At 37.4% G+C, this 24,975-nt stretch overlaps 1 protein-coding gene and 1 long non-coding RNA gene across 4 annotated transcripts in view; one reads left to right on the top strand and one right to left on the bottom strand.

Moving 5' to 3' along the window:
- PDGFB (platelet derived growth factor subunit B) overlaps positions 1 to 24,606 on the top strand; it is a 38,765-nt gene extending 14,159 nt beyond the window's left edge. The window contains exons 2-7 of the mRNA XM_034403022.3: positions 7,285 to 7,381; positions 10,155 to 10,244; positions 10,794 to 10,999; positions 17,394 to 17,529; positions 17,682 to 17,849; positions 21,437 to 24,606. Of these exons, the coding sequence (XP_034258913.1) occupies positions 7,285 to 7,381; positions 10,155 to 10,244; positions 10,794 to 10,999; positions 17,394 to 17,529; positions 17,682 to 17,818 (666 nt within the window). The 3' untranslated portion in view covers positions 17,819 to 17,849; positions 21,437 to 24,606. The remainder of the gene's footprint in view (positions 1 to 7,284; positions 7,382 to 10,154; positions 10,245 to 10,793; positions 11,000 to 17,393; positions 17,530 to 17,681; positions 17,850 to 21,436) is intronic.
- Positions 9,366 to 24,975, bottom strand: part of LOC117655498 (uncharacterized) — a 67,597-nt gene continuing 51,987 nt past the window's right edge. Inside the window, exons 4-6 of one of the 3 annotated variants that reach the window (XR_015728893.1) lie at positions 21,355 to 24,002; positions 20,121 to 20,248; positions 9,366 to 13,539 (exon numbers count right to left, since the gene is read on the bottom strand). This is a non-coding gene — a long non-coding RNA (uncharacterized LOC117655498). Of the gene's footprint in view, positions 13,540 to 18,697; positions 20,249 to 21,354; positions 24,003 to 24,975 lie in introns of those variants that run through there. The other 2 variants (XR_015728892.1, XR_015728894.1) reach the window with 2 other exon arrangements.

Below are 24,975 nucleotides of genomic sequence, written 5' to 3'. Positions count from 1 at the left end.
CAAAGCCCACTGGGATAGGCATCCGTAGCCCTGCAGGGATGCAAAGCCAGCTCCAAGGCACTGGATAACTAAGCAGGCAAGACCCTTCTTTGAACTCCTTAACAGTTAAAAAGAGATTATTAACCTACTCTATATGCAACCTTACCCTCATAGCATCTGAGCAGAAAATATCTCTTACTACTCCAATTGGTTCATGGGTAGATCTCCTTATTCCCATTCTACCTTTTTTCCAATGGTAATTTGCAGATCATATGTTTCCTTATTAGAGTTGAGTACCTCCTTGCCTGGATCTTATGTATATCATTTCCTGCAAACAGCCCCTTTTCTGAAATTGACTATGTCCCTTCCCAGAAGCACTTTAAAGTGGACCAGTTTCCTGCTAAGTACAGAGAACCTTAAAAATGTATACAAGTTAACCTCTAATGTATTGTTTACTGAAAAGAATATCTGTATTCAGTGGTACACCTGAACATGAGCGCAGAGAACTTCAACCATTAGATCTGCTCCAAAAAGAGAATAAAGAGACATTGTACCCCAGGGCTGCACACCCTTCTCTGAGGCAGAGGATAAAGAACTTTACAAGCTGGGTGTGTTGTCATGCTTTGGTCCAACTGATAACATCTCTGACAAGAAAAAGTTGGCACCTAAACATACCTCTCTGAACAGGGAGTGGAGCTTATTCTTATAATCTATTCTTCAGAAGCTTGCCTTCTAATGATCTGTTTGTTTGCAGTTGAGCATTGGTCTATAAATGCTTGTCAAGTTCCCTTTATTACAATGCATTTTGTCACCTGACTTCTATCATTTTGCACTCAACACAAGCATTTGTGAGTATCTTGACTTTAATGTTATGTCTTGTCTATTATCTCGATGGTCTGGTGTCTTTTATGTGGTCACACAATTTACTTACAAGTTTCAAAACTATTCTGTTTATTTCAAGTGGCAAAAACAATTGTTATACCATCGTAACACTCACCAGTAACAGCATAATCCCAAACCTTAATTGATAACGCCCTCCTTTTCTTTTCAAATCAGTACTGTATGTTTCAGATCTCTGCAAACTTTTTTTCCAATTTGTTTCTATTGATACTTATGTTAGTTGGCCCCAAGGCTGCCAGTCTTATTCTCTTAATTACCATTCTTACGTCCCAGGGAATTTTACAATAGAGAAAAATAATGTTGCCAAGGGGGAAAGTTCATCTATGGATACCAATGTACATGGCTTCGCAGGATCACATTCATGCACCCTGCCAAGCACCTTCGTCCACTCCTATCACTTGCCATATCTCTTTTGCCCAACACAACCAACATGTTGCCTGGTTTATCTTGGCTCACTTCCCATGGACTAACTTCTTCCTCCCCCAGGCAGAAGCCCTTCCAACAACTCAATATCGTGCTTCACTATCTGGCTGGTCTGGCTAATGATATTCTTCAGGCTTCTTCTGCATGGCATTCAGCAACCCTTGCTCCCTAACAGGCTAGGCTCAGTGGCGGATTAAGGCTCACTGGTGCCCTAAGCACTGACAAATCTTGGTGCCTCCCTCCTTTGTACATACTATACAAATGAAACAAATCTTCATTGTTTTTTTCTTTCTCAACTTTGTGGTACCCCCTTTGGGCCTGGTGTCCTAAGCACGTGCTTAGTCTGCTTAATGGTTAATACACAACTAGCTAGGCTCCTTCTTCCATAGCTGCCCATTGGTGACTGCCACCATGTACTATAAAGAGAATTATATACCTGCCTGCCTGAAAACTTTGTTTTTAACACAAAATGAAGCTGCCACAATCAAAATTAAGCTGACCTAGAGGATAGGATTTAATGGTCAGGGGACAATAGTTTATTCTCTAGTAAAATTATGCTTTATGATTGACTGTGCATTTAGTTAAATAGGCAAGTCATCTGTGGCAATCATTTTGTGAGAGCTTGCATAAGGATAGTGCAGGGCTTTGGATCTGAAGGGAAAATGGTATTTCAGATTGGGGGAGGGGAGAATTCCTTAAAACAGCTGGGTCTTTTCCTGGGAGCATATGTCTAGCATAATCCTGGGGAAAAGACATTTAGTTTAAGAAGTTGTCAACAGGTGCAATGTGTGCAGCCATGCACGCTCTGAAACGGTTTTTCTCCTTCAAATCCAAAGCATTGCATAGCCCTAATGCATACCATATGTTCTTAAAATTCCAGATGTGTCTATTTGTTTCTAAAGCCCCTAGGCAAGCATGATATTTACTGGAGGGGCTTTGGGCCAGTCAGCCTATTTCCAGCTTACTTTAGGGGTTTGTTGTGGGTATGAAATAGAGACACCTGCCTATGCCATGGTGAACTCCCAGAGGAAAAGGCAGGATAAAAATTCAATAAACATGGATCTAAGAATGTCCAAAAAAATTCACAGGAAAAATCACAATACTTTGAGGAACCATAATATTTTATTTAGCTGATTGGGATAGAAGATTGCTTTCTTCTTTCTAGGTAAATACCCTGTAAGCATTCTTGTTTATTAAGCTAATGCAGGCTTAATTTTTGAGCTGAAAACAAAGATGGATGGATGGATGGATGGATGGATGGATGGATGGATGGAAGGAAGGAAGGAAGGAAGGAAGGAAGGAAGGAAGGAAGGAGTCTAAGGCAGAACTAAAACAGTCTCCTGGTTTTTAGCCTGGTACTTTAACCACTAGACCAAACTGGCTCTTGGTTGTATGGACAGATGGATACACACACATACACAATTGATTTTTAACTATAGTAAATAAGATTAGAATGCTCAGCTGATCAGTTTATTGTCCAGATGCTAACTACAAGTGGGTAGTTCAGGGTGTATTTCTCCCTATTAATTTATTTCTTTACTTTTAAATCATACTTTGGCTGAACAAATGTTCAGAGGACTATCTTCTAGAATATAGGACAATTGATGAGATTATTCAGTGAATAAAATGAAAGGAGATCCCCATAGAAGCTGCTTTAAGCTATTATAGAAAAGGGAAGATATATATCTAAATTACCCCTAATTTGACTGACCAGTTAATTATATTTTGTGTTTCATCCATTGAGTTCAAGATGGCATTTATCAGTGGTAGATGAATCTGTGGTTCTGTAGATATTAATAAACAATGACTCTGAAAACCTTTCGCCCATGGATTCTCCAACAATTTGAAAGCAACTCTCGACTATTCTTATCCCACAATAATGGCATATATGAGAATTGAGCCAGTTTATTTCTGGCTCAGCTGTGTTGCATTTGAAACTACAGTAAAACTAATCCTTTGAAATCCTGCAGCTCTCTGAAACTCATAGTATCTATTTGTAATGCTGACTGTAGTTCAATAATATATGGAGGATCACTCCAGTCATCTCATACATGCCTTTTTATCCATTTCATCCCATTTTATCCTCCTAATAAAATAATAGGCTGGTACTTTAATAACTGGCTCAAGGTTACTCAGGAAACATCATATCCAAGTAAAGATTTGAACTAGATATGCCTAGTCCTATTTTATATTTAAAATAAAAAGTTCCTGTTTCTAAATAATCTAGTAACAATCTTGTTATAAAGACCAAAAGATGTCTGATTTTGTTGAAGAGAGGGAAATGCTTCCTGAATAATTTAGCAGTCTCAAACATACTTTTGTTTCATCTCCAAATCAAGGTCAAAACAATGCAATATATAATTCAGACATATAAAGTATGTCCAGAAACGAATATTTTACATGCATATGCTCAAACGTTAGCATTGTTGGAAGGCTGTAAACAACGTATACATGCAAAACAAGAATTAATGATCCCAGATTGTTATTTTTGGATTAATACTTTAAGTTCGGGTATCTGGAGTTGAGGGTGATTTGTGAAGGAAACATGATGAACAGATGACATCCTGTACATTTCCACACCTAATGTACTTCCAATTATAATCTAGCCAAATGTTGAGAAAATGGGAAAGATTCTTAAAAATAGTACTCAGATATAGGCAATGTCTTTTTTGAATGGAGCCCATTTTGTCCTACAAAGTACTTTAGTTTAATCCATATGCTACATCCTGAATTGCAGCAGCAAAATCCCCAGCATTCACATCCCAATACAGCACTTAAAACATTGTTTTTTCAGTTAAGGAAAACAATAGGGAGTACTGTGATCATAAGTAAACATTTATGCAGAAATGTTTCCTTATTGTTTTCTGCAGTCAGTCTTTAACTGTGGTTAATACATCAGGGTTGGGCCTCTAATTGTGAGGATTGTATCATAAAAATAGATCTCAATTTATTATTAAAGCAAAGGTTAAAACTAATGCAATGCATTCTTAAAAGAAAAAAGCATTGGTGACTTATTCATTAGGAAAGATGCCATAGTTTAGTAGTAGAGCACATGCTTTGCATGCAAAAAGTCCGAGGCTCAGTTCCTGGAAAGATTCTTGTCTGAAAATTTAAATAGTTACTGTTGGGTTATTAATGATCTGATTCAGCACAAGAGACGTTCCTATGGATACTGGGTTTTATGCTATTGACCATGATTGCAAAATAACAGGAGGCTCTCCAATACAAGCTTTAATGCAGAGCTAGTCAGCTGTTCCAGAGGATGCATTTCTATTTCCAAAGTTATTTTTAGTCTTGAGGGCTACAAGGAGCTTTGTTAGTGATGTGAAGGTATCATTAAAGAGCACAGAATTAACATTTTAACAGAAAAGCAGATACATGAAGTCTCCTGGAAATGCAACAGATTTATTACAGCTTACCGTTTTTTAGAGACCAAAAAATAGCACCATTCAAAAATCACCATTTGTCATTGTATTTTGCCAGTGTGATTATGGAATTCTGGAGACTGCAAAAAACTGAGTGTGATTGGCATGGAGATCACAAGTTGACTTCTCCTTCCACCTATATCCTGGTAGAGCTTCATAGTACTGACCAGAAGCATTATCTTCTTTTAAGTGACTTCCATAGATTTCAATTTTGAGGTGAGCAGAACTACTTAGCGAGTCAAGCCCAATATGTTTGGACATTAAAGTCTTTAAAGTAGGCATCTGAAGTGCTTCCATTTGATCCTAACCTCACTTGTCTGACAGCTATATTTCTTTTTCAAATCACTACCAAAAAAAGATGATGATGATTTTTGAAAGAAGACTAGGTTCCTTTTTTAAAAACAAAATTGTATTTGATATCACAAACTAGGGATTTCTGATCCCCTCTTTATCAAGGTGATGATTAATTTGGTGCACCCAAAACACCATCTAGAATGGTTTGTGATATATAAAGTATTAGATGTTAACAATTGAAGAAAAAATTAAGCTGTGTCAATTTTTAGAACATTTTATTAACTATAAAAGTATTCAGTTGTCCCATCATGTGAAACTGCAACACTCTTCAGGCTGTTTTTGCATTACAGTTTAATTTTTGGGCACAGATAGATGTAGCACCTCTCTGCTGCTTATTAAGGGAACCTGGTCTTTTTTCAAAATAAACTCATTAAAGTAACTATCAAACTGATTTTTAAAGCAGCCACATCTTTTCTTAGCTGCAGACAGAAGCCTAAAGAAGACATGTATTATCAATTCTGAATCATAGAGAGATGCTGTGCTTGCACTTGTTCAAAAATTATGAAGCAGGCACAGCCATACTGTCTGCAATGCTGAGAATGGAACTAGTAAAAACTTTGCATGTACTGCATATACAAAGCTGTATTAATAGAATGTTGTTACAGCTAATACACTAGAAGCAATGGGAGGGAGGATATGCATTTGACAATAATCTGACAAATGCAGAACAGGTTGTGTAGCTGCTAACTGTAGTATATAAAGAAGAACATTGGTATATTTAACCCTTTCTCCATTTTCCATATTTTCACTTCAAATAATTCATCCCAGTGATACCCACATGAATGTGCATTTAATTTGGAAGAACTTCTTGGGGAGAGCAGAACTACCAACTATTGTTTAGAATGAAGAAATTCTAAAAAAGAACAATAAACAAAACTTGGAATATATGACAACAGCAGCAAGCCTTAGCTATGTCTAAAGATGGAAGGATTAATTTCATGCAAGATTGGATGATGAAATTAATGGAGTTGGTGGGAATGGCAAAATTGACTGCTTGGATTAAAGCTTTATCTAGATTTTCAACTTGGAAACCACTTTTTGATTTTTTTTTTTTTTGAAACTGAAAGAAATGAAAATTTACCTTTGAGTTTTGATTATTAGACTTGTTTATAATGATAGTACTATTTTTCATGATTTATTGCAGTTTAAAGGATCATTGATTTTTAGGTTTTATCTGTATCAAAGAAAATCAAAATTTAATTTTTGTCATAGATTTTTTTCACCTTTTTGCCCACATTCCCCAATTTTGCTTTTTCACTTTTCCTCCCATTTTTTAATTTTTTTTCTTTGCTTTTTTGTATTTTGCACTTGAAATTTAATAAGATTTGGTAAAAACATTAATGAAGAAATTTTCTGGGAGAAAATGTAACGCTCCAGCAGCTTATCCTGTACTCTCCATTGCTCTGTCTTAAAATTGCTTTTCTTTTAAACAAATTACGCTGCATTTCCCATACGTAATTTGCTCCTTAATTAAAGGAGTATCCAGCTTTGTTGACATTACAGTCTAGTGTTTGATAAAATGTATATGATAGCATTTTAGATAGAAGCAACATAGTTTAATGTAATAGGTACTGTTTTAATTTTAATAGTGCATGATCTCAATGGCTCAACAGTTTAATGCAAACATCAAGTTGCACTGCAGATTAAAAACTATTTATTGGCTTTAATATCAGATATATAACAAGGCTGCAGTATTAAGCAGGGAAGTAAACTCCAATAAATATAGGTAGACCTATATTAACATGCATAAGATTATACTATAATAACCATTTCCAGATAAAGGGTGATTGGAACAATCTCAAGATCAGCTGATTAATGGAATATTCAGAATTCTTGGATGTATGACAGTAAAGGTCTCCCAAGTTATACTTTTTTTTTCTTAAAGAGAAAATGTGAACGATTATTACATGGATGGTGAACACACTATTCCTGATGTTTGCACTTTAAAATATGTGCACATTTCTCCTTATCTTCTCTTTTTTGGCTAATTCAGCCTGTCTTAATTAAAAAAATTTTCCAGGTGCAATGAGACTATAAAGTTTTCCACTTTTGGAAACTCGTAACTGTAATTATAACAAATGTGGAGGGTCCCAGGTTGGAAAAGGGTGTATAAGAATTTACTCTGTGAGAAATGTATAAAATTGGTACAAAACTGTCACAGGAGAGCTATTTAACATAACTTTTTTTCTTTTTGGTTTGGCAGGGAGACCCCATTCCTGAAGAAATATATGAATTGCTGCGTGACAGCTCGGTGCGCTCCATCAGAGACCTCCAGCAGGTCCTGCAGATAGAATCCGTAGGTAAATTTCCACACCAAATGTTCCTCTTTAATAAATCTCAACAGATATGTTGAGATATGTTCAACAGTGAAGCAACAACAAATGCATTTGTATACGACCTGATAACTGCCATTGTGAATTATGTGTTTTCTAGATTCAGATTACACACAGTAAAATCATAGGTTACATCTGGTTTGAAAAGCTCCTTCTTCCCCATAGTTTGTGGCAGTTCACCCATAGAATAATTCTATAGCATATTTTAGTGTTTGGCTTGAACAGAGTTTAACATGCAATTCATAATGTAGCAGGGGCATATTAAATAAACAAAATAATGTTTATTATTTTCTAATCAGTCTGTAATAATTCCTAGTGTTTGAAAAAAATTAGACTGTGATCTTCTGTGCTTGAAATCAGATATTAGTCATCCATTATTCATTTCCCTGGCTTTTGATTTTTAGTCTGTATAAAAGGAAAAATGAATGACATCAGGTAATGAGAGGAGAGTTAATGTTTTGTTTTACTGTGGTGATTGGACCAGGCTGCAGAGAGAGTTGGGGATACCTGTCTCAGGACTGAGGTCACAGACCAGATTGAATAGGCTTTGGCACGTGCAGGAATGTGAGCACGCGTCATGGCCATTGGGTTGGCCCTGGAATGTATTTATAAACATTTTCTTCACAGATTCCATTCTGATCCAACCTCTGCTCCCGCCTGTCCCCTCCCCATCCCCTGCCTTCTCTCTTGTGTTTGTCTATTGGTAGCTTTGTAATCTTTGCCGAGACACTATCTACGGGGGAACAGAATTTCCTGTCTTTGTTTCCGATGCCAGTTGGACCACTGGCACGTTCTCAAAAGCATTCCCGCTCCCTTTCAAAATGCCTGTAAGGGGAGGAGGGAAAAAAAGAGGGAGGGCACCAGCTGTGTTCTGCTATTGTTTCCCTTAAAGTTGCTTGGCTTCTCCACCCGCCTGTCCCGGCTACACAAGCCATACAATAGGGTGCCTTCCAAAATTAGCAGCACTGGCTTTTCCACAGCTGGGCCTGTTGCCCTGGTTAGCAGTAGCTTTACTGCCCTATCTGGAAAGACACCCTTGGGGGAAGGGTGAGGTTAACTGGAGACCTCTGTTTTTCAATAGAAGATTTGTTTCAAATCAACAGCATTGCTATTTTTTCCCTTGTCTGTTTAACCTTTGCACAATCACAGCCCCCACCCTGCCCTGATAAAATTCCAGAAAATGGGGGATGGATAGAAGAAGATGGGAAGATCCAATTAAGTTCAGTGCCATGGATTAGTGATAAAGCTTTGATGTCATGATTCATCTTGCTCTTTCCTTTGGGAGTTGGGAGGCTTTAGGGACAATGAATCTGGGAATAATAGCCTTTTAGAATATTGTAGAATCAAAATTTATATAGTTGGGCGCTGAATCTACAATATATCAAGTCTTGATATCTGCAGAATCCGCTGTAAAAAAACTGAGGCTTTATTTCTTTTAGCCTTAAACACAGAACTCAGTCAAGTGCTTGTAGAAACTTTGTGTTCGTTCTCCTTTTTTCTTACAGGCTTTCTATTACTTATTTTTTATGTTCAGAATTATTCCCCAGAAATAATATCTGCTTTACTTTTAAGTAGTTCATAAATGAAAAGCCTGCAACTGTGTAGGAACTATCTTCAAATACTGCCATTGACTTTGGAATCTGGAGGGGTTTGTTGACTCCAAGGAAGCTCTGGCTGATGTGATGGGAATTGCTTTGTTCAGCATTTCCTATGGGAAAATGTTAGAGAATGTTTATAAAGAAAGCTGGCAGCCTTATCTTTTTACCCATCCCCCCAGAAGACCCAATTGGCTAAAATTGAATACATCCTCCTTAGAACTATTATACTTACCTACATCTTCACTTTGGAAAGATAAAATTACAAAGGCCTGAGATCTTGAAGTGTCCCTATTAGTTTGACAAAGTACAGATCTGAACAGATAAATAAATAGCCAGATTTGTTCAAAGGCAACTGAAATCAATCAAATAATTTATTTTACCATTCAGATTTATTCATATTTACAATTTTGTGGTTTTTTTTTTTAAAAAACCCCTAAAATATGCCCAATGCAAGCAACACTTGATTACAGGTAAAATCTAAAGAATAAATGTTATTATTAAAATGATTTATTGGGTATAAAATATATAAAATATAACATAATAGGAAATATGATGTAACCTGAGGATATCTGGAAATAAACACAGAATGTAGAGAAATACATTGTAAAATTTATATCAAATTAATTTGCTGTGCTATTTATTATCAATTTCCATTGAAATGGTCTTATGGTGTTAAGCACCACATTATCTGAACTTGAAATAAATTGTCAAATAGTTTCCACTGTGGCTATTAAGGGGTATGATAAGAAGTGCAGATTTTGAGATTCACTGTCACAATTTCAGATTGCTAGAATTTGGCTTCTACTACAGAATTATAGTCTCATCTTGTAGCTGAAAAATGAAAATCCAAAACGTACAGTCTTATTTTTCTCCTTGCTTAGAAATACATTTTGTGTCATGTTGGAAAAAAGAATTTCATTTTTTAAGGTTGGGAGAATCCTTACCTTTGCATCACTGTATTTTCCCTGCAGTTTACAGGTATATCATTGCTTATCACTTATAATTCCTTCTTACAGGGGAAAATGCCTGCACATTTTCACCTCCTTATTTCAAAATACTTATGTGGAATTCAGGTATTTGCTATAGTGATGCAACTTATATATTAATTTACTTATAATTGTTTTTTCCCCCTCTTTTTGCAGATGAAGATACCTCTAGTTCATACATGAATTTTTCCCAAATGCATGGTGGTGAAAATCTTGTTCCTTTGTCCCGTGGAAGACGAAGTTTAGGTAGGCTGTAGACATGCTGGCTACTATATTTCAACAAGTAAAGTATGGGATTAGATTTAGTCCAGAAATACTTAAATTTTAGTTTTTGCACATATAAACCAGCCCTATCTTCTACCAAACCAAATAAAGTCTTCTTTACAGTTTCAATCTTTGGAATCTGTTTTGCTGCCAGTTTAGAGATGGGAATATTGGTTAATTACATGCATTTAAAAGAATCTTAAATTCTGCAGATGGAAAATCATAATCCTTTAAGTGAATCAACTAATTAAAATAGTTTGTTTTTTAAGGGAGCAGAATAATAAATTTGGTTATAATGGAGGGATATGTAAGATAATTGGTAAATAACTAAGATATATATTTGGTGAAATATTTTCATCTCCTGCCCAATAGAAAGCTTACAAAGACTCCTCTAACAGCTTCAAAATATATAGGAGAAATGCCCCCAAACACTTCTGAATAAAATGAGACACAGTAAAACATGCAATAAGGAAAACAGTCATGAGTTTCAAAATTGATTTCACCAGGAATTTTTCTTCTGGGTTTTTCTAGCCGGAGCAGAACCTATTGAGCCAGCAGTAATTGCTGAGTGCAAGACACGATCTGAAGTCTTTGAAATCTCCCGGAGCATGGTGGATTCAACAAATGCCAATTTTCTTGTGTGGCCACCCTGTGTAGAAGTGCAACGGTGCACAGGCTGTTGCAATACCCGAGCGATGCAATGTCGTCCCACACAAGTTCGGGTGCGACATATCCAGGTATACAGATATCTCTGTTCTTCTCTCCCAGTTTTTGAATCTTCTTTGAATCTTAATTTATCTCATTTTAAAGTTGATAAAGTGCAATAAACCTATCTGACATCTTTTGAAAACAAGGTTAGTATCTGTGCTCCTGAACCCTGCCTAAATTATCTCCTAGTGTTGGAACAAATTTGGTTTTAACGGCTATGAATGTTTCTTGAATAAGATACAGACAGTCCTAAATTTACAAACAGAATTGATGTTGGAATCTCAGTTGTTGACCAAAATGGTTAAGTGAGATGTCATGTGATCACTTCACTCAACATCCACAATCTTGACATTCCTAGTTGTGGTTGTTAAGTAAGAATTGTTGGTCATTAAACAGTCGGAGTCCTAAGTAAGGAGTGCAGAGGTTCCTCAGAGAGTTGGGGGCTTCATACAAGTTGAAGGGGACTGTACTGCAACACAAAGCTGCAGCTGCCTCAGAAAACTTCAGCAGCCCACCTAGATTACCAGCACAGTACAAAGTTTCTGCAACCCAGGATACCTCAGCCACCCACCCAACACACCAACATGGCACAAAGTTGCCGCAACCTGGGAAGCCTCAGCTGTCTACCCGGCCCCCAGCACTTATGACTGCAGGAGTATTGCAGTTTCCTCCACCCATCTGTCTACCCCATGATCTATGCCCTTTTGGACACCCTGCATAGTGGCACTCACTGTCAGCAGCATTGGAGCAGGGGCTGAATTAAGGCCTGGGGCCTTCAGCTATCTTAGCCAGCTGCTACTTCCCTCAGGTCAGAGTTTTGGTCTAGCTCCCAGCTCCACTGAGAAATGTTGCCTCAAGCACCACACCTCAGCCAGCCATGGCCCCACCATTCTGTCACATTCCAATTGCCCCACCATCCTGAACTCCACAAGATCTGTTTTACCTCACTCATTTTCAGTCATTTTTCTCCTGACAAATGAACACTGTTCTCCAAGCCACCTCACACCATTCTCCATGCTAGTATCTGTTTCTCATCCTTCGTAAACCTCATTCCAATTATTTGGAAACTTCATCACATGCTCAGGATAAGGAATGAGGCTCGAGAAATCTCTTTAGCTCCTTCACTCTATTTGACCACAACGAGAGCATGATATTCTATCTGCATTATACCTACCACAACCTCTGGTTGATGTATGCCGCTAAGAAAGGGAGGGAGGGGGAGGGAACCGAAGGGAAGAGAATACCATAGTAATGGCATTTTCTTGTCACTGGAACTAGAAGGAGAAAATGACAGATAGGTAGAAGTTGTCCTCTTGATGGCCTGGGTACACTGGGAGAGGATACACTGTGTGTTGCTGCCTTCAAGAAATGGACAGTAGGCAGAGACAGGCTGATGCCGGTTCGGATCGATTTGCCCAAACCGATTATTCTAATTCTGCACGGTTTGGAGAACTGGCAAATTGGACCACCGGCTGGCCTCGCCCCCACCCATTTTTGGCTGTTTTTCAGGCTATTTTTCGAGCTGTTTTTGAGCTGTTTTCAGGCAGTTTTCCTGGCCAAAAACAGCCGGAATATTCTGCCTCTTTAATATTTCCTAGAATATTTCATTCTTCTAGGAGAGGGGTGGATGCTAACTTCCTACACAGTAAAAGGATCTTTAAAAGCAAGCCTAGGATACAATGGCAAATCACATAGCATTAAAAAAAAATAGACAAATCGTGTTTATGTTCCGAACATGGGGAAATGAATGGAGAATTTGTAAGATTTGCAGCTGCTGATAGACAAGTAACAGGTAATACAGCTAGTCCTCAACTTATGACCATTCATTTTAAGATGGTCCAGAATTGCAATAGCATTGGAATGGGTCTTTATGCCCCGTAAAACACTTTTGGCCATTTCAAAACATCACACCCCACCCCCTACAGTTACGTGATCATGATATGAGTGTTTGGCAACCTGTTTACACGTACTTCTGATTGCCTAGCATCCTGCAATCATGTGATCACTATTTTCAATCTTCTCTGCTGGCTTCCCCAGAAAATCAATGGGGAAGCAGGCAGGGACGGTTGCAAGCTAAATGTCTATGGAGATTCTCAGTCATCCAGGCCATGATTGTCCCAAAGGAGCTTTTTCAAAAAAGCTGGACTTCATTTTTCCTTGAAAATATTTCACTTCTCATCCAAGAAGCTTCTTCGGTTCTGACTGAATGGAGGAAGATGGAAAGATTTATATTCCTTGCAGTCATCTGGTCGTTAGCACTCTTTCTGAGAATCGTTGAGGCCACTTGGAGGATTATCTGTACCCTCAGGGTCACCTGAATAGTGCAGATAGATGTGGGACCTTCTTGGAGTTGCTAAAAGGATTGTGTTGTAAACAGGGAATAGGTGGTGTTATATCCTTCCCCCTCTGTTGAGAGAGGCTGTTCAATCTTATTGTAAATGGGCTCTTTGACCCCTCTTTCAAACCATCGTTCCTCTCTGTCCAGAATGATTCTGATTCTGTCCAGAATCAGAATTGCAAGTTGCTGCTCCCTGACAAAAGAATCATGTTTGAGTGACCTTGATGAGACCTTCAAAAGAATAAGATAAAATTTAAAGAACAAAAAGACAATGTATGGTCAAAATTATGCAGAAGGTAGGTTAATATTGTTTGGCAAAGATAATTCTTTGTTCATTTGCCAACACCTGTTTAAAACAATAGAACTGAAACAGTACACCTGGGCAGCATCAGAAAAATATCGCTGCAATCAAATTGGCTACGTATAGGAAACAGAAGATGGGAAAGTACAATTCAGTCAGCCAGAACTTCCAGGTGCATGTTGAGGAACCAATAATGAATTATTGTGTCAAATATATGAGTTAAACCTTGGAAATTAAAGAGACCATTTATGCCAACAGGATATGACCTAGTACAATTAGAGCTTAAGATCAGTGTAATGATTAACTTATAGCAAAAAGAACTGAGAAACTATGGGAAGAAATAAGAGTCACAAAAATTTATATAGAAAAAAGATTCTCAAAATGTCAAGAATCCAAATGACTTCCAGAACAAGTTATCTTGACAGGCAGACATTATGAAAGCCTTGGGCAACAAGAAGGAAGTACAGCAACTAATCGCAAACTTCCAACATCAAGCAAGTAAGGACAAGGAAATATATATCAATCAAGAATTTCAACCCAAAGAGGAAAATAACAAGAAAAGAGAGATGAGAGGTGCTTTTAAGAAAATAAGAGAACTCATAGAAAAATTCAAGATATAGAAAAATTCAAGGTTATAGGAAGAGTAATTATGCAAGGGATCTAATTGAAATAAATGAGACTAAAATTGCTTGAGAAATTAATTAAACTCTTTACCAATGGGATTATGATATGATAGAGATATTTGAAGGGAGATAATATATTTAGGAAACAACTCAATGAGAATGTAAGATGCAAAGCAACAGAACACTGTCAAACAGAAAAGCATTAGATATAAATGAAATGCCCGTTGAACTGCTTAAAGGCTCAGGGAAAAGAGAGTTGAATTTATAATCAACAAATAATGGACATATTTGTGAGACCTAACGTTTGAAAATGAAAATACACATCTATATTGATATATCCAACATTTAAGAAAGATTTATTCCTTGACTACAGCAAGGATTTTTTTTTTATTTTGTAGATCGTATCAATGGGACATTTTATAGCTATTGGGCATGTCAGAATGCCATTCTTTTGAATAAATTTCACAATGAAGCTATTATAAAAACTGAATTTGGAAAAATAGAGTAGTTCAAAAAGATGGAGGAAATGGATATATGGTATATTATTAACTCCTTATTTGTTAAACTTGCACAGCAAGTATATTATTAGAGGAATTAGAAGAAATGACAGTAGACATTGTAGAAATTGGAAACTGAATGAAGAATTTGAGATATACAAACAACAGCAGAACTTATTAGGAAAGTGAAAATAGTGATTTGGACTAAAGTTAAACATATGGAAGCATTAGGTGTGGTAGAGTACGGATATGGTAGATAGTTCTGGATTTTTTGGGTGAAGAATAGGTAAATATGGATAGTATACAAGAGAAAAATAGATTAATCTTTAAGAAGGAAAGCAAAGACAAACTCAGGCAGGATCATTAAGGTTTAGGGGATTTTTTTTATGTCAACAGATATAGGAACAGGTTTTTTCCCCCAGTGCTATGAAAGTCAAATATTGTACCACTGTGAACACTGAGAAAATGACGTGGAAAGAAGATAGTTGTATTTGAATTATGAGCCTGCAGGCAGTCATTAAGAGTGCCATAGGTTGCAGAAAGGTCATGAAAAGAAAAACTGTTTGCTACAGATAATGATTAGCAAGCAAAAAGTCACAAATTATGGACAAATAATGCAAGTGGACCATAAAAATTAATATGATTGTCAACTTTGAGGGAAAAAGAATATGGCTTTTAAGTTTTCTGAAGAAGGAAGAGTACTCAGTCTAACATATTATCCTTTAACATGTAATACAATAATAAAATCCAGTAGTCCAGTGGTAGAACTGGCAGAAATGAGCCTACTAACATACATACTAACAAACAGCTTGATTCTTTATTGTGCTAGTGCACTTAACAAATATCATATTCCCAATTGCTCTTCTAAGTTATCTTCTCTGGATGCATTGTAAGTAGGTAACTTGCAAATTGCCTCTTCTGGTGCTGTTCAGTTTCCAGTCAATATGGATCTCTATGTTTATTCCTGGACAAAGCATTTTAAAATACAAATCCCTTGCTTGACATCTGTATGAGAACAAATTCCTTGGATTTTTTCATATAACAATGCACAAAGGAAGGAAAATGTTACACCATTTCTAAGTGGGAAATTCCTTTCTCCATAAAATGTTATGAAGCAGAAGAGAATGAAGTTGGGTGGAATGATAGGGATGTGGCAGTGTTGTGGAAAAAAACAGTTCAGAGGCTAGTTCATGAATGTGATCCTGAAATGGTTTCTTTGAAAATAGAAAAGCCTGTATTTTTTATTCAGAAACAGTGTCTACTAAGCAATTTGTGTGCTAGAGTAGAATATGGCTTTTTAAGAAAGTTAAACTGAGGGGATATTCAGTCACTGCTAGGTTCTTGGGAAGATCATACTCATGTCTGTATTTGCATAGCATGTCAACCAGATAGACACAATTGTGGTTCCTTATTCTTAGATGGGCACCAGTCAGTCACACAACCTCGTACAAGGATTGGCATCTGGAGGAACAGGAATCCCATCCACTTCTTCCATCCCATTATGCCAGGAGAATGTTGGCAAAACTTCATTACATTCATGGCTGCTTCCCTATTAGCCACACATGCTGCAGACATTCACTGTTTTAAAAGTATGTTTTGTGACTGTCAGACCTTGCCAGTGAATGTTGTAATGCAGCATGTTGCTTTTTCAGAATTGTGTGCTTTGGACTCAGTTTATTGGAGGACTGACTGACTGGTATAGATGTTTCTGGCCTTCTGAATTTGTGTGACACTATCTTATCCAAAAATATACTTTGAGTAGCAACTGACTCCAAGTTTGGGGATTAAAATGGTCCTCCTTCTAACCTTGAATTGATTAGTACTGGGTTTCCCTGGCACATAGGACCAAAAATGCTTCTGCAGCACAAAAGTGCTGTGCAAACAATAGCCACATTCACATTTAAAACAGACTTAAGTAGAACTGCATCCTTCTCCTCCTAAAAGTATTTCTTTAGCCCACAGTCACCCTACAGATTTAACCCTCTTTCCCTTATGTGGGGCAGTTCAGAGATCCCTTGTTGTATGGTAGTTAAAGTACTGGACTAGGAATGGGAAGATTGAGGTCCTAAGTATAGAAGCCAGCTGGATGGTCCTTGGGCCAATTACTCCCTCTCAGCCCTAACCAATATGACAGGCTTGCTGATAAAGAAAAGAAACTTCTTGTATCGTGCACTGAATGCTTTTCTGTAAGAGTTACACAAGTATAGTGTAAATACAGGTAGACCCTGCAATGCTATGGAACAAATGCTAAGAAAAACAGCAGCCATTAGCTAGAGTAGTTTGCTGTAGAGTTTTTCCTTTGTCTTCTGATAAGAAATCTGCTGTTACACTTGTGACAGCAACTTGCAATTTGATCCAGATGGCAGGAGGTGACAGGCAAGTAAATGGATGATAATTTCTGGGGAATCTGATAGTTTGAGTGAAACGTTCCAATTTTCCTAGTTTGGACTTTAGCTTCAGTCCTTCATTAGGATATGCTAATAGAATAATCTAAGATGCTATTTTGACTGGGATAAATCATGCTACACCTGGGCTTTATCGCAAGGCAATGGAAAAGTTTTAAAATGTACAAGCAAAATCTTTAATAGTAATAATGCTGGCTGAATTAAGATGAATTCACAATGCTATGTATCACAGAGTTTGTTCTTACTCTCTTTTTGATAGGTAAATAAGATTGAAGTTGCTGAAAAGAAGCCAGTCTTTAATAAAGCAATTGTAGCCTTAGAAGACCACCTGGCATGTCGATGTGACCCAGTGTCACCCAGACTTCCCAGTCGGGAAAATTCACGTGAGCACAGAGGTGAGTAATGTGGAATTTATGCTTATGAGAATTGGGTACATATGAAGAGAAGTCTGAAATAATAAGTAGAAAGAATTCCTTAAAAATATGTTTGTCAGTGTCAATAAGCTTTTATATACTGATGTTTATTGTGCACCCTCTTTTTTTGGCAGGTGAGTCCCCAGTAAGTGCTGTAACTTCTCTTCCAGCAAGGGCAAGAGCACACAGGTTGCTGCCACAAAAGAGGAAGCATCGGAAGTTCAAACATGTACATGATAAAAAAGCACTGAAAGAAATTTTCCCAGCATAAAAATGCTGGCAGGCAGAAGTACAAATGTCAGGTAAATGTACGAAATATAATAACTCATTAAATTGGATTAGATTGGATTGGATTGATATTGAATTGAATTGAATTGAATTGAATTGAATTGAACTGAGTTGAGTTGAACTGAACTGAACTGAACTTTATTTGGCCAAATGTGATTAGACACACAAGGAATTTATCTCCAGTACAGAAGCACTCAGTGCACATGCAAAGCAATAGAATAGTAATAATCATAATAATAATACCAATAAGAGGGGGAGTAGAGAAGATAAGAAGGATAAATAATAATACTACAGCCATATTACATAGGTAAATCTACATAGACGTTAGATGGCACTGTGAGAATTAGGTGTTTCAGCGGAGTGATGGCATGAGGGAAAAAAAATGTCCCTGTGTCTAATTGTTTGGCATGCAATGGCCTATAACAGCATCCTGAGGGGAGGAGTTGAAACAGCTTATACTCAGCCCTCCTTCTGACCCACACAATATACAAATCAGTGGTGGGTTGCTCCCAGTTCGCACCAGTTCACAAGAACCGGTAGTAAAAATTTGTAGTTGTTCGGAGAACCGGTAATAACATTGGCTGGCCACGCCCCCACCGCTCGCTTACCCCGCCCACCTCATCAGAGGCTCTGTTTTAAAAAACTTTTAAAAGCATTTTTTCTACAACCTCTTCGGCCAAAAAAATGCTTTTAAAAGTAAAAAAAAAAAAAGCCTCTGATGATCGCACAGCTCAGCTGGGATCGTCAGAGGCTTTTAAAAGCATTTTTTTCTGCAACCTGTTCGGCCGAAGAGGTCTTTAAAAGCCTCTGGCAATCCCAGCTGAGTTGCCTGATCGTCAGAGGCTTCTAAAAGCATTTTTTTCTGCAACCTCTTAAGGTTGTAGAAAAAATGCTTTTAAAAGTAAAAAAAAAAAAGTTGGCCATGCCCACCCAGTCACATTACCCCCCCACCAAGCCACGCCCACAAAACAAGCCATGCCTACAGAACCGGTAGTAAAAAAATTTAGAACCCACCCCTGATACAAATCTTCTATGGAAGGCAGGGTGGTTACAATTATTCTTTCTGCAGTCTTAACTGTACATTGGAGTTTGTACCTGTCCTGTTTGGCTGCTGTATTTTGGGAGCCTCTTTAGCCAAGGTTATTTTCACACTAAATCCATTTGAATTACTGGGGCATTGTTTTTTCACAGTTGGCTGGAGAAGGAATTCAGATGACCGAATTCCTTATTTTATTTGGGGAGTGCAAAAATATGTGTGTTTATTATGAGTCTGAGACAAAACAGTCCCAATTGAAACAGTCTGCTGAAACAGTTGGCTGTGTTTCAGCTGAAATAAAATGAAAACAAATAAAATATTATATTTATAGGAATATAAGAAACACTGTGAATTTGGAAAAAGTCCCATTAATAGTGTTTCTCATCCCAGATCCACAAGACTATGAGGACAATATATTGTGTCACCTTCTGTCTAGCTAAGTTGCAGGAAAATTAACCAAAAAGATGAGTTTTGAAATGTTTTTGAAATTATTAAAGCAAACAATGGGAATTTAACTTTGCAATTAGCCACTGCAAGTTTAATTTAGATTATAATCTTTATAACAACTATTTTGTAAGATAAATCAGTAGATTTGGCACATCTTTTTTCTTTTGTGCCTCATTGCCAGATATAACCTCAGCAAAATGAACACCTTGATTTCCTTGTTTACAAATGAGGATGGAAGCTGCTGCAAAAATTTATTGCAGAAATTTCTATTAAAATTACAGCAACAACAAACACACTAAAGCTCAAGAATCCAACACAAAAATATAAAGCATGCGTGCACATGAAAGCTTAACAGCCCAACCAAGCCAACTTTATATTAGTGCTCTTTGCATGTACAAAACTTTAAATATATTACCAACACTTGTATCTGAAGCATAGTAGCATGTGCTTGCAAAGACACCTTTGCATAGCCTCTCTGCAAAATAAAGACCAACACAATTTAATCCAACCACCCACAGATACTCTAAATTCCCGGTACAGCAGTGGTGAAATGTAGCTGGTTCTATTCGGCTCGGGTGAACCAGTAGCGTAGGGGTCGGGAGGCTCCGCCCACCCGCCCGGACGTCATCACATCCTGTTTTTGATGCTCTGTGCATGTGCAGAAGGTCCTGCACATGCGCAGAGGGTGTCACGCACAAGCGAAGTGAGCACGCATGCGCGAGTGCTCCCATTTGCAAACCAGTAACGAAGGTAAGTGGATTTCACCCCTGCCGTACAGTAACATTTTTACATTGTAACTTACCAGTCCAGCTGGCAGCATGCAGTTGCAAGCTATCTTCTGCCTGTCCACATTTTCAATTGTTGCTTTCTCCTCAACCTGTCAAGCATTGGCCTATTACAGTGGAAGCATGAGTGCTTCCCATGCTTGTACTAGGAAAAAGAAATGGATAAAATAAGCTAATCACAACCTGAGAAATAACAGTAAATCACATCACTCAAGACACTCAAAATGATGTACTGTCAGGAGACCCAAAACAGCCAATCAATTGCCCAGCAGTGCCCCTGACATGATCAAATTTCTACAATATTCAAATACTGCCATTCAACAAACATGCTGTGCAATGTTATTTGCAACATTTTCAGCATAGTAAAGTTATAGTGATGAATCTTCCATTATTGTGTCAAGCTTTATTCGTGGGAAGCGATATGAAATGAAGCCAGTTATTAAAGCCCACCCAGCCCAAATCAAGAAATTCATATATAATTCATGAGAAAGTTGCAATGATCAAACAAAGCTTTAGCTTTAGCTTTAAAAAGTGCTATTTTTAAAAGATTCAAAATTATCCTGTCATAAATCATAACTGAAAAAATGACAAGACAGTTTAGGAAAACCAGAATGCTACAAATTGGCATCAACATTGTTAGGATGTTCTTGAAGGATTTTTATTATCAGATTTTATGAAACTCAGTATGAATTTCTATAGTGTCCCCACAATCATGTCGTGGTAGACATCTGATGGTGTATTATGACATCATTCTTTTTATTTTTGCGACCCTTAAGTAATCCCTTAATTCAGGGTAGAGTTGGAGTGACTGGATGGAGTTGAGCGTTTACTGGCCAGGTGCTCTTCCTGATACCTACACAGAGTACGCAGCAGATATTTTCTCTTTGCGCCCTGCAAGAGAAACATCTATCACTACCTAGGATTGAGCTCTCAACCTTCCAAGTGGGAGGCGAGCGTCTTTACCACTAAGCCACTACACAATTCTATTATTATGGCAGAATGTTGGACACAAAATGTTGTGGTTCGATCCAGCAGTTACACTGATTTTTATGGATACTTTTTAAAAAGTTGTAACAAAAGAAATCCCGGACTTCTGGAAAAGCAATGAAGATTTATTTATTTTTTTATGAATTTATTAAATTTATATGCCGCCCACCTAGAGATTGTGTTTTGTATGGAAGCAATCCTCAAATTTAGCTGTCAGGGCAGAAATCTTTTTGATATGAAAATGTGAAGAAAACCACAACCAACCTCATTTAGGCACCATGAGCAGATGACTTATTCTCTGGAATGGAATGCTAATCTCCTTTTTTTTTCTTTCCTTATGTTTCAGGTTTATTTAATATATTTTCTGTATAGCCCCCATGGGGTTATCAAAAGTTTCTCTCCGTCCATCTGCCTCAATGCCCCTTTGGACGGCCAACGGTGCTTCCCAATTCCTCATTCGCTGAATGTTTTCTCACCAAAGTTTGCCATTTAAGTTCATAATGGCATTACATCCACCTCTTGAAGAAGAGAAAAGGAGAGAGGAAATAAAGAGCGAAACGACAGCAATGGGGATGGACAACATGCTTTTTGCTGCAACAAACACTATCGAAATGTTGCAAGACTTGTGGCTCAAATGCATTTTGGAAGTGGTGGGTTTGTGAAAAACAGGAATATAACAAGGTTATTTTTTCCTTTTTTTTTTCTTGCCCCATCTTGGACTTAACTGGACTCAGGTTGTTTACTGTGGCAGTGGGCATGTCAAAAGAGTCAGTATGGCAAACGGTGACAGCAGATGCACTAAGGACTTTTACTGTCATGTTTCCACTGATATGTTTAATGTCTTCATGTATATTTCATTTTTCATACCATGCCTTGGGGAACTGAAGCAATCAATACTAAATACCCATTCCTGACCCTTTCTGGAAAATAGGCAGGGAGCAGTTATGTTGGGAGTCCACCTTACCCATCCCCATTCAAAGCTTCCTCATGGGTCAAAGAGGTAATTTCTGAAAGTGATGTTAAGAAAGACTTGGCTCCTCCTGTTAATTGAGAGTTTAGAGATGTTTCTGTTAATAAATTTGCATGGGGAATTTGCAACTCATGGACAATTTGGGGCATCTAGCACCCCTGTTGGGCTATTTTTGCGGCCACTGCCTCCGTAGTTGCTAGAATAAAGCATTGCTTTTTAGTAAGCAGGGCCACAGCAATGTTTCAGCATGTTGTTTTAAGATTAGGCAGTATACAGGCAATCAGCATCAGCATCTCTATAAATGATCTTAAATGCCAGTGGAGGTCAAGAGGTCTCTGCTTAAGACCACAAAAGCTCTTCCTACTCCAGGTAAATAGCAGCTGTTTCAACCAATCATTGTTAGGATACAAGTATATAGCATCAGCCTTCACTTGTATGTCATTTTTTTCTCTAGCATAGTCATTTATGCCCAGATGCAGTCTTATACAGGGGCATAGATGGGGTTGTAAGGGATCAGAAGTTAAAAAAAAGAAAAGATGGCAGTTGCCCTTGCCATCTTGACCCCACCCCAATCCTGGACACCACAAGTCTTACAGCACTAATCTCAGGTTAATATCTTCCAATCTTATGAAAACCAAGCTGTGTAAAATCTCAGAAAAGCCATACAATGCTGCACAATGTATTGAATATGTATAAAGGTTAAGTGGTGCTGAATATCATTACACAAAGTGCTGCTGGCTTCATCCCAGTCCAATTAGTAACATCTGATGGAGATGGCAGACTTCTCTCTCTTTGGGTCTCCAGCTTGGGATTTGTTCTCTTTGAAAAGACGATAAATAAGTTGTTCCCTGTCAGTAAATGCAAAATTCACTGAGTCTTCTGTCGAGACAGTAGCCTGCCTTCCAGGAATCAGTGGTTAAAAACTTGTTGGTATTCACTTTATCAGAAAGAAAGAAAGAAAAAGAAAGAAAGAAAGAAAGAAAGAAAGAAAGAAAGAAAGAAAGAAAGAAAGAAAGAAAGAAAGAAAGATGTTTAATTGTCTATGGACCTTTACTGAGAGAATACTGAACAAAAAAAAGAAAGAGATATGTGAGTGTGTAATATCCCCTTTTCGAATTACATTTTAGCCCTGGTCATTTACTGTGTTGTTATAAAAGAGGAAAGACAAAAAGAAAATTGTTGAGGTCATAGTTGGGTAGAGTTTGAACAAGGTTTGGGCATTTAAGGTCCAACTCTATAATTTCTATACTATTGGCCACCTCATGATGGAAAAACGTGCTTACATTTTAACTGAAAGCATTCTAGTTTTATCCTCAGTGACTGAACATGTGACAGAATCCAGCAGTAATACAAATATCTTTGTTAAGAGAATCTTGTCTAAATAGCTGAAACTGTGAAAAGCTCTTGGTAAGGAGGCATCAAGACAAGAAATAAGGCTTTTTGCAATCTTTAAAACATGTTAAATGAGCTATGCAAACCATGGTTGGTTAGAATTAACAGTCTTGTGCTGCAAAATTCCAGCTGATCATTAAATGGTAGAACAGAGTTCTGTCATTTGTCTTTACTGCTATCTAACCCAGATTTTTGCAGCTCAGGTGGTAATTCTACATTTTTTGGGTGAGCCACATTTGGGCTTGTTCCTAGCTCTGAGCTATTAGTCATGGTTTATAGATTACAGTGGCTGTGCAACATGTTAAAGCCAAATGCAACCACCCACCTAATAATGTTGTATGATGTGCACATTGAAAAACAGTCTATTTTACTCCAGTTGAGACAAAAGGCAAGATGCTAAAATTGGGCAAACTAAGTAATAGTTACTACAGAGATGTGGAATAACTAGGGCTCTAACAGGAGAAAACTGTTTTCTGTCATGTTCCCATGCCTAATGAAGGATTCTTAAAATGCACCTTTTCCTCTCTTGTTCCATTTTCAGTCCATCTCCCTATGGAAGCAGAATAGAAAATTTAGTTGGAATACTTACTTTACCTCCAATTTCAGATTTTGTTGTCCAAAGAGAATGGGGCTTAATAATCTCCTCCTTGACTTTCATTTGACTGATGCTATTGATATTTGGGTGCCCTAGATAATTTTTTATGACACATCTTGCTTCAGCCCAGTTTTTTTCATATGAAAACATCCATGGTTCTCTAACACCTAATAAGACTGAGATTTGAGGTCATTAATAAATAAACTACTTGTATTTAGCCAGATTGTACTGGTTAAGGGGAAAAAAGCATTAATACTATAGCTGTGGTCTCTTAATATAATTCCATGGCACCAAGATATATGAAAAATCTGCTCAAAACAGTTTGGAAATATGCATTTCCTGTCTACTCACTTTATACTCAATGGTTTATTTCTGACATTAAAATACTTGCTATTCAGTCCTATTTCATTTTGTTTTCAAAGGCCATTTGTTTTTGGGTTTTTTGCATACTTTTATTTGTAAGGTGGGAGAGGTCTTTCATCATCCCTCATTTTATGTACAATTAATTTATACTCTGTATCGTATTTAAAATTGTTTTTAAAAAATCTTAAAACCCAAAGTCTTAATGGTTTTATGTTTCATTGGCATTCAATTCCACTATGCAGGTTGAAGAGTGAAAAGTCTTAGAAGCTGAAATACATTTTACATTTAGAAGTTATGGAACATTATTGTTTATTGCTAGTCATTCTTTTTCTCAAGTTCAAATTCAAAATGCAGGGGTGTCCATAAGGAATGGGGGGAAAAAAATCAAGATAGTAGCTGTAATGGTACAACTAAAGCTCTATCCGTTTTTATGCATATCACTGCTGTCGTCTTGAAATAGATTGAGCTCGAATTGTACCACTGTGGCCACCATTTTGAGTTGTTTTTTAACATGCCCTGAAGATACTCCCACAGGGTACTGCTAAACAGCTATCTGATAGCTGAA

Source organism: Pantherophis guttatus, chromosome 7, assembly GCF_059756535.1.
Source record: "Pantherophis guttatus breed Tessera chromosome 7, ASM5975653v1, whole genome shotgun sequence".
Taxonomy (NCBI): domain Eukaryota; kingdom Metazoa; phylum Chordata; class Lepidosauria; order Squamata; family Colubridae; genus Pantherophis; species Pantherophis guttatus.
This window is presented reverse-complemented; position numbering and strand designations above follow the sequence as displayed.